A 12,741-nucleotide genomic window follows, 5' to 3' on the forward strand; every position below is an offset into this window, starting at 1 on the left:
CCCCAGGGGGCTATGGTGCCACCCCCAGAGGGCTATGGTGTCACCCCCAGCGGGCTATGGTGCCACCCCCAGCGGGCTATGGTACCACCCCCAGCAGGCTATGGTACCACCCCGAGGGGGCTATGGTGCCACCCCCAGCGGGCTATGGTGCCACCCCAGCGGACTGAGCCCTCCTATATCATTTAATAATTAAAGAAATGTCCATAGGCCAATCTTATAATTTTCAGGCCATCTCAGATTGACAGTTAACATGAACTAGAACAGAAGTAGAGAGAGACTAGGAAAAGGAAGGGAGAGGGGAGACCACAAAAGACCATAGAGGGTATGTAGCATTCAAGTACACTATGTGTCTATATGGGAGTATCACAATGGAATACTTTACTCTGCCTAGTTAACATACACTGATAATTAAAAGGAAGGCTGAGTCAGTGAGCTTAGTTGGTAAGCTCTTATCGTGCAAGTATGAAGACCTGGGTTCGAGCCCCAGACCCCCTGTAAAAACAAGGGTGTGCTTCTAATCCCAGCGACGGTGAGATGGGAAGTAGAGACAAGCAGATCCCCGGAAGCCTGCCGGCCAGCTAGTGTGACCTACATGACCAGGTCCAGGACAGTGAGAGACCTCTCTCGAAAAGAAAACTGGAAGGCACCTGAGGAACAACCCCTGAGGTTGTCTTCTGGCCAACATACACAGCACTACATGCCCCCATACAAAATTATTAATTAATTTAATTAAGTCCAAAGACAACGAGTACTACTAGTAAAGATGGAGAGCTATAGAGAAAAAAGGTGTTTTTTTTTTTTAATTTTTGCTTTCAATGTGTGCATGCATGTGCACGTGTGTGTGTGCTGTGGTATACATGTTCAGGTCAGAGGACAGTTTTCAGGATTCAGTTCACTCTTCTGTCGGATGGGTCCCAGGGATGGTGCGCTTCAGGCCACTGGGCTTTAAAGCGAGGATTGCTGAGCTTGCTCATCGATCCCCAAGCCAAGGGATGTCCAGCACACTGTAATGGGGATGGGAATTTGTAGTCGCTGTGGGGACACCATGAGTCAGCTGGCAGCGAGATGAGACTTCCGAGAGCCCCTCCCATCCGTGGAGTCTTGCTCTCCTCTCTCCTGCCCGCCGCAAAACCCACCATTTAGCAAAGCTCCATCTTCTCCCAGAATGCCTCTGCAGTGCCTGCTGCTGTCCCAGAAAAAAAAAACAGATGCCCATCTTCTTGGACTGGTGTCTCAACTTTGCCTCCAGAGGCTCCCATGCTGAGTAAGTTCAAAAGGACAACTCGGTGGGGGTACAAACAGAGTTCATCTCCGATAGGTGAAGCCGAGTGCTCTGTCCCCTCAGCCACACAATGGGTCCTGGTGACCATGGCATATAGCTGAAAACAGCCTGCAAGACATGCATTAAGTTATCAAATCCTTGTCACGTACAAGGAATCCCATTAACCCCAGGACGGATCAAAATGCTAGCTAGAAGTAGCCAACCCTCTGGCGACCCTGAAGTATCGGTCCTTCTTGTCGCATGGAGATTTCTGTTATGGGTCCGCCCACTGGAACAATTTTTTTGGCGTCTCATCAGAGGAGACAAGATCTGACAGGATGAGGAATGGATGTTGGCTGTGGGAAGGCTGCAGCCCGGTCCACGCACCGCACCGCTGGCACCATTTTCTCTAAGTCAGGGTAATCACGCTTTACAACCGAGAAACTACGCTATTTAGGAAATTAGGGTATTTATGAAAACAAAGGCAGGATGGGGAGGGTGAAGTAGCTGCCAGAAAGATAAACCGTGATTCGTGCTTCCTGGCGGAATTGTTGAGACTTTGGATTCTGCTAGTTATTCATCAATGCAAATTTGTATTTTAATTATTATTTAATTTTTAAATTATGTGTCCATGTGCACATAAGTACAGTGCCGGTAGATAGAGGGTGTTAAATGCCAGGCATCTCATGAGTTGCCTGATGGGGGTGCTGGAGGCAGAACTCACGTCCCCGGCGAGAGCGGCACATGCTCTTGACTCCTTAAGCACGGAACCATCTCTCCAGACCCCAATGTAAACTATTAAGTCAATCCTTTATCACAAACCCTCTGTAAAGAATAGAAAAGGCTCAGCCTACATATAGTGGGGAGGGCCTTGGTCCTGCCTCAAAGCAATGTGCTAGACTTTATTGCCTTCCCATGGGAAGCCTTACCCTCTCTGAGGAGTGGATGGAGGTGGGGTGGGGAGGGGAGGAAGGTGGAGGGAGCGGAAGGAGGGGAGGGAGTGGGAACTGGGATTGGTATGTAAAATGAGAAAAGATAGTTTTTTAAATAAATTAATTTTTAAAAAGGATAGAAAAAGATCAAAACGTCTGCAGACTTCACAGCTGGATGAAGGTCAGGGGCCTCTTTGGCTTGTTCCCACCTCTTGTAAAACAATAACAAAAATCATGTTTGTGAGGACAGAAAAAAAAATCTCCTGAGATCTGAACTCTAAGATTTGTAAATAGAGCTGAGATTGGTGGAACAGGCCTGTTGTTTCCATACTCAGAGGTTGGGGCAGGAGGATTGCTGTGAGTTGGAGACCAGTCTGCGTTACAGAATGTAACAAAATTTTAGGGTCTGGCTTGATAGCTCAGCAAGTAAAGACATTGGCCACCAAGCCTGAGGACTTGAATTTGATCCCAAGGGTTCAAAGGAGAGGGCCAACTCTTAAAAGTTGTCTTCTGACCTCCCCGTGAGTACTGTGGTACAAATATACACATATATTCACACGCCCGCACACACATAAATAAATGTAATTTTTAAAAATCTGAATACAAAAAAAATACTGCCTAAGCTCAAGCAAGCGTATTCAGCCTTTTTACACAAGGAAAAATAAAAAGTATTACACCAAAGAAACTAATGCAGCATCCTCCCTGGGTCCGCTTTGAGCCTAGGAGCAAAGTTTGCCGTTTGGATCATGCTGGCTTTCATTGTCAAGGAGCTGTCTGTGAGTGGATGGCACACCTGTGCCGTCCACCTCTCAGACAATGTGGGAGCCAGACTGTCAGCCCTTGGCAGCGGCGGCAGCAGCAGCGGCTGTCAGTACGCAAGAGATGACATTTCGGACCCCTGGTCCTGGGAGATACACAGGACACAGTGTTAGGTGAGCCAAAACAAGACAGCACCAGAAAGAACTGTTTAAACATTTAAAAGACCGCGTCGCCTTCATCAGCCTTGCCACAGGCTGCCTGTTCCAACAGATTTCTCAATGTGAAACTGGTCCCCAAGCGGGGCCAAGAACTGAATGGAATGGGAGAGGTCAGGGAAGTTGGCAGTATCCCAGGGCAGGATCCCACTTCCATGGAAAGTGGGGAGCAGATTGCTTTCCAGGAGAAAACCAAATGAAGTGACTCAAAGGTCAGCGGGGCTGAAATCCTTCAAAAGCCGGGGGCTTCTCAAATTTCAACAGCTTGCAGTTCAGAGTAAGGACTGCGGAGTGCCTGGGGCAAACCACTCGGGTCCCTGGAACATGCTCAATTCCAAATCTCCGTGGTTTGATGTGGAAAAATATCTGGGCTGGAAAAAAATGGCTCAGGAGGTAAAGGTGCTTGCTGCCAAGGCTGACGATCTGAGTTCGGTCCTTGGGACCCACATGTTGGGAAGAGAGAACCGACTCCCATACATTGTTCTGTGACCTCCACATGGGCACATTCCTCCTCCAAATAAATAAATAAATAAATAAATAAATAAATAAATAAATAAATAAATAAATAAATAACAGGTTAAGAATCCATGGTGAGGCTGAGCCTGTAGCTCAATGGAGAAGCTATTGCCCAACATTTATAAGCAAGGCTCTGTATGTGGTACCCAAGCACTTAAATTCATGGAGGGGAGGGAAATATGGCTCAGTGGGTCCATTAACTTGCTTTGTCATTAAGAGGTCCTGAGTCTGGGTCCCTAGCACACATTCAAACAATATGAGCATAGGGGCTGGAGAGATGGCTCAGAGGTTAAGAGCATTGCCTGCTCTTCCAAAGGTCCTGAGTTCAATTCCCAGCAACCACATGGTGCCTCACAACCATCTGTAATGAGGTCTGGTGCCCTGTTCTGGCCTGCAGGCATACATATAGACAGAATATTTGTAGAAGGAGCTGTGGGGCTGTGTTCCTGCCCCCCAGCTCCTGGCCGCCTGGCTAGCTTATGCCCCAAAATAACAACACACAAACTGTATTCATTTAAACACTGCCTGGCCCATTTCTATTAATGTGTGTAGCACGGAGGTGCGCTTACCAGGAAGATTCTAGCCTAAGTCCATTCTGGGTCAGAGCTTCATCGCGTCTGCCCCAGAGAGGAGAGCTATCGAGTCTGAGCTCACTTCCTCTTCCTCCCAGCATTCTGTTCTGTTTACTCCACCCACCTATGTTCTAACCTATCAGGGCCAAGCAGTTTCTTTATTAATTAATCAATGACCAAATATGAGCACGCAGTATGTGGTTGGAAATCTCAGAGACGGGATGCTCGGGTGGGGAGAGATAACTGTGCAGACAGATCTGTAGAACTCATTGACCGACCAGTATAGCTAAATGAGTGAATTGAGGATTCAGTGGGAACCCTGTCTCAAAACAGTAAAGTGGAGAATGATCAAGAGACACACCCAATTAGACCTCTGGCCTCCACATGCACACACAAACATACACATGTATACATGCATATGCACACATAGCCACACGTATAGACACACATACATACACCACACAGGCCCAGAAAGCAAATTCATGGTAGATATTGGCAGGGAACCTAACATGTGATGGTTAGAAGGTCTCAGCTCCTTCCCCACTGTGGTCCCCCTCCTTCAATGGGTAGCTTCCAAGTTTGACATGTGGTAGAGAATGGGATGGAGAAGGAACACTGTCTTCGAAGTCACAGAAGGTGAATGATGACAAAGAAGAGCCTATGGCCAAGCCAGCTAAAGGGGAGGCTGAGAATGGGGTGCCCAGGAGACTGTGACGCCCACACTTTGGTTGCTGTCACTAGCCGGAAGCAGACCCTGCCTGTCACTAGTAGAAGACATCGATCCTTCTTATGCAGCTTGTCATGTGATGCCCAGAGACGGAAGGGCATCACTGAGGCCTATGCTGGCTAGTTTTAGCTGTCGACTTGACACAATCAGAATCACCTAGGGAGGTTTTCTAGATTAAGTTGGAATGTGGGCGTGTGTATGGGAGATTTGACTTGTTAACTAACATAGGGGGATGCAGCACATTATGGGTGGGCACCAGCCTCTGAGGAGTTAATTCTCTAACCCCCACTGCACACTTTGGAGGCCGTGGACCATAGGAGTTACGAAATCAAGCTGATCTGGGGCGAGCGTGCGCTCATTTCTGTCTTTGCTCTTGGCTGTGGATGTGATGAGCCTGCTTGAGTTCCTCCGTTGACTTCATTGTACCTTGGGGAAGTGTAAGTGGAAATAAACCCTTTCTCCCTACTCAGGTTTGGCAGAGTGTTTTCTCATGGCAACAGAAATACGGCTAGAACGGGGACCCAAAGTGAAGTTTCCACTAAATAAAGGGACTGAGAGGTACCATCATCTCAGGGTAGGAGGGAAGCACCCTGTTGAGGGATGTGTGAGTCCCTGAGAGGTTATGACATCAACTGATGGAACTCACCAGCAGGGGGCATAAAGCCACTAGACCCACAGCAACTGAGGTCTTAGAACAGCTCTGAGAATTCAGGCCTGTGGGAACCTGTACTGACCTTTGCTTCAGCTGTGACCTTTGGTTTGAGGGGACAGAGTCCATCGTGGTGAAGAAGGAGTGCAGCAGGAGCAGGAGGCAGCTGGTCACGTGGCATCCACAGTCAGGAAGCAGAGAGAGATGACGCTGGTGCTCAGCTCACTTTCTTCTTTCTGTTGAGTCCAGGACCCCAGCCTAGATAAGAGGATGTCACCCTGATTCAGGGCAGGCTTTCCCTCTTCTGTTAAGGCTCTCTGGAAACATGCCTGCAGACACACTCAGAAGTATGTCTCCCACTGTCCAAGTTGGCAGTGATGACTAAGCATCGCACACTGTCTAAAATCACTATGGAAACGGGGACTAGAGAGATGGCTCAGGAATTAAGATCGTAAATGCTCTTATAAAGGACCCAAGTTCTGTTCATAATTTCCGTGTGGGGCAGCTCACAACCGCCCAATATAACTTCGGGTCCAAGAGTCCTGTCTATCTCAACTGGCCTCCGTGGACACTGTACACCACACACACACACACACACACACACACACACACACACAGAGAGAGAGAGAGATCAGTTTAAAAATGTAAATACCAGCTTCCAAGTCCCAGCATACACTCTCAAAGCTGTGGCCTTTGGCGTTGAAGATGGAATTAACAATAATTCACTCTCCTGTGGCTGAGCACAGATTATCTATAATTACACTCTAACAGCTGCTTTCTAATCCTCAGCAAAATGCACGCTAAATGGCGGTAGAAGGGAGGATAATATGCGTAGATAGGAAAGTGAATACAATGTCATCACCCACCTGCCTTCCGGAGACTTCCATGTGAAGGTGTTAAGGCAGCTTGCAGCCCTTTCCCGACATTTGCTGTAGCGTTTGGCACTGAGGAACCAGTGAAGGTTGTGGGCTCTGTCAGTGGGCTCCTTGTTCTTTCACCTTCCTGGCCCTGGCAGCATTTCACTCAGAATGCTGGCCCTCATAAACGTGTCTATGGTGTAGGGTTCAATGACGGAAGGCAAATTGTTGTAAGTTTACCATCAGGTTCTGGGAACACAAAGAGCGCTAAAATGCTTCATGTTGCTGTAGGGGAAGGGAGGAGGGTCTGTTTGGATGGATGCCCTAGTTACTCTTGTGCGGCTGTGATAAAAATACCCGGACAAGGGCTGGAGCGGTGGCTCAGTGACTGAGAGCATATACTCCTGGAGGACCTGAGTTTGTTTCCCGGAACCCATGTTAGGTGACTCACGACCAACTTACTAGATCCAGGCAATCTGATACCATCCGCTCGCCTCTGCCCAAGCACACAGACACACATAAATATTAAAGTTTATTTTTCAAAATATCATGATAAAAGCAGTCTAAGGAAGTATTTTGACTTACATTTAGAGAAACATTCCACCATGGTGGCGAAGTCAAAGCCACAAGGCACGAGGCAGACAAAGTCAGGAAGAAGAAAGCAGTAAAGGCTCTCTTTCTCTTTGCCATTATTCTCTGGCCCAAGGTCAAGATGCACCTTCCACACATCAGCTGAGCCAATCAGGACCATCCCTCACAGACAATCTCAGAGCTAACCTTAATGTAGAGCACTGGTTCTCAAACTTCCTAATGCTGCAACCCCTTAACGCAGTTCCTTATGTTGCGGTGACCCCCACACATACCACACACACCATAAAATTATTTTCATTGCTGCTTCATAACTGCAATTTTGCCACTGTTATAAAACATAAAGTAAATATCTGATATACAGGGTATCTGATATGCGGTCCCTCTGAAAGGATCATTCAACCCCCGAAGGAGTCACGACCCACAGATTGAGAACCACTGAGCTAAATGATGCTTCAGGCATGCTAGGAGGCTTATCTCTCATGTGATTCTGGATCCCATGAAGATGGCAATTATTTAGCATCACAGTGTGGATTCGAGTTCCAAGAAATATCAATAATGGTTTTATGTTTTTGTGTCCAGAATGAAAAAAAATGTACTAGAGATACACAGTTAAAAGTAGGAATAGAGATGGTTTATTAAGAAAAGGGATCCAGGCCAGTGAGATACATCTGATTGTAAGGACACTTGCTAACAAGCCTAATGCCCTGAGAACAGTCTCCGGAACTCAGATGGTCGAAGGAGAAAATCAACACCCACGAGTCATCCTCTGACCTCCACCTGCACTGTGGGACATGTGTAAGGACACACGCATGCACACAAACACACACACACGCACACACACACGCAAAAAAAATAATTTTTAAAGTCAATGGTATTCCCGAAGCTGAGAGTGCTCTAGCAGGATGGACAGAGGGTATCCACTTAAACATGCTGGTCCAGGAGACGCAAGACTCATTTCCTTCAGAGCTGCCTCTCCAGTGGGCTTTTCTAAAACACTCTGATCCACATAGCCCAGGTGGGGAAGAGATTCCAGTCTCTGCCAACCGCTTCTTTCGTGGGCTGATCTTAAGGTTTTATTATATTTTATTTACTCTGCATGTGTGCACAAGTCCCACGGTGTGTGTGGAGGTCAGTGGACAACTTGTGGAGTCAATTTTCTCCCTCGGCCTGTGGGTCGCAGGGAATGGAACTCCTGTACGCAAATGCCATCAGCTACTGAGCCATCTTTTCAATCCTTCGTATGTTAATAATCTGATGCTGTTGTCCCCGGTCTCCACCACAGCACAAAGAGAGGAAGGGATTTCAAGCAGGAACAGGATTGTAGGCGGGAGAGAAGGAGGGAATGGAACAAAAATGAAGGGATTTGAGGAAAGAGGAAGACAGAGCAAATAGGACTTAAACGTGCATAAAGATTACACGGGATTTTTTTTTATCTAACACAGGAGCCTGATCATGTATGACAATAGCATGCTATTCCACTGGGTGGTAAATCCATAATGATTTTTTTAACTGATAATAAGTTCAGGCCAGTATGATTCTTCTCTCTCTCATATAGCTTGTCTTTTAAATACAAAAGCAACAACAATAAAAAAAAAAAAGAAAAAGAAAAAGAAACCCTTTCAGTCCCTGGTCTCTGCTCAATGAATCTGGCTGCTTTCAATAATGCCTTTCTTTCCTCCTCGGAATCTCATGTCACTTACCAAGGTTCATTTTAATTCCTCAGCCTGTGCGAAGAGAAATGGCTTGCATCGACCCAACCGGCAGTAGAATCTAGACGTTTAGGGGTTCTCGCCGCTGCGGTACTTAAATTGAGATATGTCTCAAGATTTGCATTTGTAAATCCTGTTTCTGAGAAACTGTAATAAATAAAGCCCCAGATTGAAATTGAATTTTTGTAAAAAGGAACGTAGGAGGAAAGCTACGGTGCATCCATCTAGGTGTGGAAGAGAAGATGCGTTTAAACGGGTCCAGGGGAGACACAAAATACTGGGGGTCATTACCAGTGGCAGGGACTGGGATGGGCAAGTGTTCCCAAGGAGTCCCGAAGAAGAAAGGATGAACAAAACAAACTATTTTCTTAGCCAGATACCTAGTTATTTTTTTAGTCATATTTTACCAAAGTATAGAAGGCTAAAATTTACCTAGACTTAGATGACCCAATGGGATTATCTGTTCATGAGTTTTGCATTGAGAGATCCATCGATGTTACTTTCTATTGTTGTTGTTATTAGTGTGTTGTTGTTTTCTCCATGACCCAGGACCTGGTGCAGACGATGCAGCCGCTTTACCGCCAAGCCCCACCCCAGCACTGAGCGGATCGTAGGCAGGTGTTCTACTACTGAAATACACCCCAGCCCTCTTACATTTTACTTTGAGGAAGTCTCATTAAGTTACCCAAACAGTACTTGGAACTTGCCGTGACCTCTCTGCCTTCATCTCCCAAGTACCTAGGAAGAATAAAGTGTGCCGCTAGGCCCCGCTCGCTGTTGCTTTGATCCGTAGAGATGAATTTAGATGGATTTCAGAGTGACCTTATCATGGACACAGACGACATTTGGGAGAGACGGTCCTCAGCCTTCAGAAGTGCACACCCTTAAGGGAAAGAGGAGAAAGCCCTGTGTGTGTCAACAGCCTCAGAGACCATCTTTAGGGCTAGTGTGTGAATGGGGATCCTGAAGAAGGTGGGGTGAGCCCCACACTGTTCCTAAAGTCTCAGTAGACTGTTGTAAAGTCAGTGACATCCTGTGTGTCTCACAAACACCAAGAATGTCACACAGGCTGGGCATGGGGCTCAGTGCTAGGACACTCACCTAGCCTGCACAGGGCCCCAGGTTCCATCTCTCACACCTCCAAGAGATGAGGTGTTCATTATAACCTGAAGCCCTTCACTATTAGTTAGTTCCAAGAAATGAATGAACCCCCCCCCACACACACACTCACCTTTCCTTAAGAACTGAGCGTGATATTATTTATAAGTTTAATTTTGTGTGTGTGCTTGTGTTTATGTTCGTGCATGTGCCTATGGGTGTGGAGGCCAGAAGACAACCTTGGGGTGTCCACCAGATGTTGTCACCTCTTTTGTGGGACAGAGTCTCTCAGTGGCTGGAGCTCAGCAAGGAGGCTGGGCTGGCTGGCCAGTGAACACAGGGGCTCCTCCTGCCTCCCACCTCCCCATAGCTGGGATTGCAAGCACAAGCTGTCAGACCTGGCTACCCAGGGCTGAACTCAGCTATTCATTCTTGCATGGCGAGTACTTTCCCAACTCAACAACTAGCCCCAGCCCTTACATTTATTAATTCCTTAAAAAGACATATTTTTACTGTTTTTATTTATGTATTCACATGTATTCATATATGAGTGAATACCACTTTCGTGCAAGTGCCCACAGAAGCCAGAAGAGAAACACACACACACACACACACACACACACCACAAAGAAAAAAGGGGGAATGAGAGAGATGACATCAGAGGAATCACAGTCAAGTTCTCCCAAAGGCCTGAGCTAATAATAACAACAACAATGTAGCCGAAGGAGAAATTGGACAAGCCAGACATATTGAAATGTATTAGTTACTTTTTCATTGCTGTCACCAAGTACCTGACAAGAATCAACTTTAAGAAGGGAGGATTTTTTCTTTTTTTTTGGCTTTTCGAGACAGGGTTTCTCTGTAGCTTTGGTGCCTGTCCTGGAACTAGCTCTTGTAGACCAGGGTGGCCTCGAACTCCCAGAGATCCGCCTGCCTCTGCCTTCCGAGTGCTGGGATTAAAGGCGTGCGCCACCACCGCCCAGCAAGAAGGGAGGATTTATTGTGAATCACAGGTCAGGGATTCAGTCCATCGTGGCTGGAAGGCGTGGCGGCAGGAACATGAGGCAGCTGGTCATGTTGCTTCCTCAGTAAGGAAGTAGAGATGAACACTGGTGCTTAGCCACTTTCTCCTCTTTATCCAGCCCAGGACCCCAGCCCATGCAATGGTGTCACCCACGTTCAAGGTTAAGCCTCTCTTCCTCAGTTAACCCAGTCTAGAAACTCCCTTACAGCCATGCCTATGGGTTTGTCTTCTAGATGCCTCTAGGTCCATTCAAACTGATGATTGTATTAAATGTCCTAGTGAGCTTTGACTGTCAACTTGCTGCAGCTTAGCGTCATGTGAGAGTAGAAACATCAGCTGAGTAATTGCCTAGATGAGACTGGCCTATGGCTCTGTCTGTGGTGGTGGGGGATTGTTAATGTAGGAGGGTCCAGTCCACTGTGGGTGGCACCATTCCCTAGGCAGGTGGTCCTGGGTTATATAAGAAAGCTATCTAAGCTTGACCCTGTGAGTGCACCAATAAGCAGTATTCCTTGTTTCCTACCTTCAAGTTCTTTTTTTAAAAATATTTTTTATGGTTTTTATAACTTTATTTTATGTGCATTGTGTGAAGGTGTCAGATCCCCTGAAACTGGATCTTCAGACAGTTGTGAGCTGCCATGTGGGGTGCTGGGAATTGAACCTGGGTCCTCTGGAAAAGCAGTCAGTGCTCTTAACCACTGAGCCATCTCTCCAGCCCTGCTTTCAAGTTCTTGCTAAAGTTCCTGCCCTGACTTCTCTCAGTGATAGGCTGTGACCTGGAAGTGTAAGCCAGACGCACCCTTTACTCCTTCAGTCGCTTGGTCAGAGTGTTTTATCACAGCAATCGCGAGGAAACTAGGACCTATGCGAAATGTGTTCAATCACTCTGTCCTCTGCTGCACTAATCAAGTCTCTTGCCTCCAGGTGTGGCTGTGTGGCGGCAGCATGGAGGTCCTTCCGTGCTCGCGGGTGGCTCACATCGAGCGGAAGAAGAAACCCTACAACAGCAACATCGGCTTCTACACCAAGAGGAACGCCCTCCGGGTAGCCGAGGTCTGGATGGACGACTACAAGTCTCATGTGTACATAGCGTGGAATCTGCCTCTGGAGGTAGGAGCAGGCGCCTTTCCCTGTCAACCTAGCACAATAAGCTTGGCACTCAGGCAGACCACAGATCCCCTTAAATAAGCCAACCGTTCTTCCACTGCCAAGGCTAACAGACGCCTGCGTGTTAGATCCTCTTAGCACCAGGGCAGCAATAGGAAGGCATCAATCCACTTACAAAGACCGGCGGGTCTTGTTGCTGTGCTAATCCAAATCTGGTAGCGACAAGCCCTTACTGAAGCTGTGACTCTTGCTTCCAAACTTACCTCTCTCATACATTCTGCCTGTGGCTCCAGGAAAATCCCTGGCTACTACAGGCTCCCAGCAGGAACCCCATGGCTGTGCCCACCTGCATCTGAATCCCACCTCTGCCTCTTGATGGATGAAATCGTCGCTGACTCCTTCTCAGAGAGTAACAGTAAAATGGGATGTTGCCAGGTCTCCCTTCCCCGTTTCAGTAGGCGGCAACAGAGCAAGAGTACAGTTGGATGTGTACAAGGTTTGAGTGAAAGATAAACGGGTATAAATTGTATCATTGTTACAGCCCCCCTCCCCCCAGTACCCGTGGTTGAACCTCGGGCTTCTGTGTGCTAGGAAAGCACCCTTCAGCCCCTCACTGAGGGATTCGAAGCAGGGGCTCTACCACTGAGCCACACCCCAGCCCCTCACTGGGGGATTCTAGGCAGGGGCTCTACCACTGAGCCACACCCCAGCCCCTCACTGGGGG

At 47.5% G+C, this 12,741-nt stretch overlaps 1 protein-coding gene across 1 annotated transcript in view; it reads left to right on the plus strand.

The window, feature by feature from the left end:
- The window catches only part of Galnt17 (polypeptide N-acetylgalactosaminyltransferase 17), a 427,390-nt gene that overhangs the window by 387,713 nt on the left and 26,936 nt on the right, over positions 1–12,741 (plus strand). Inside the window, exon 7 of the mRNA XM_013350719.2 lies at positions 11,835–12,020. Coding sequence (XP_013206173.2) covers positions 11,835–12,020 — 186 coding nt within the window. The remainder of the gene's footprint in view (positions 1–11,834; positions 12,021–12,741) is intronic.

The sequence above is a fragment of the Microtus ochrogaster genome, chromosome 2 (assembly GCF_000317375.1).
Source record: "Microtus ochrogaster isolate Prairie Vole_2 chromosome 2, MicOch1.0, whole genome shotgun sequence".
Taxonomy (NCBI): Eukaryota; Metazoa; Chordata; class Mammalia; order Rodentia; family Cricetidae; genus Microtus; species Microtus ochrogaster.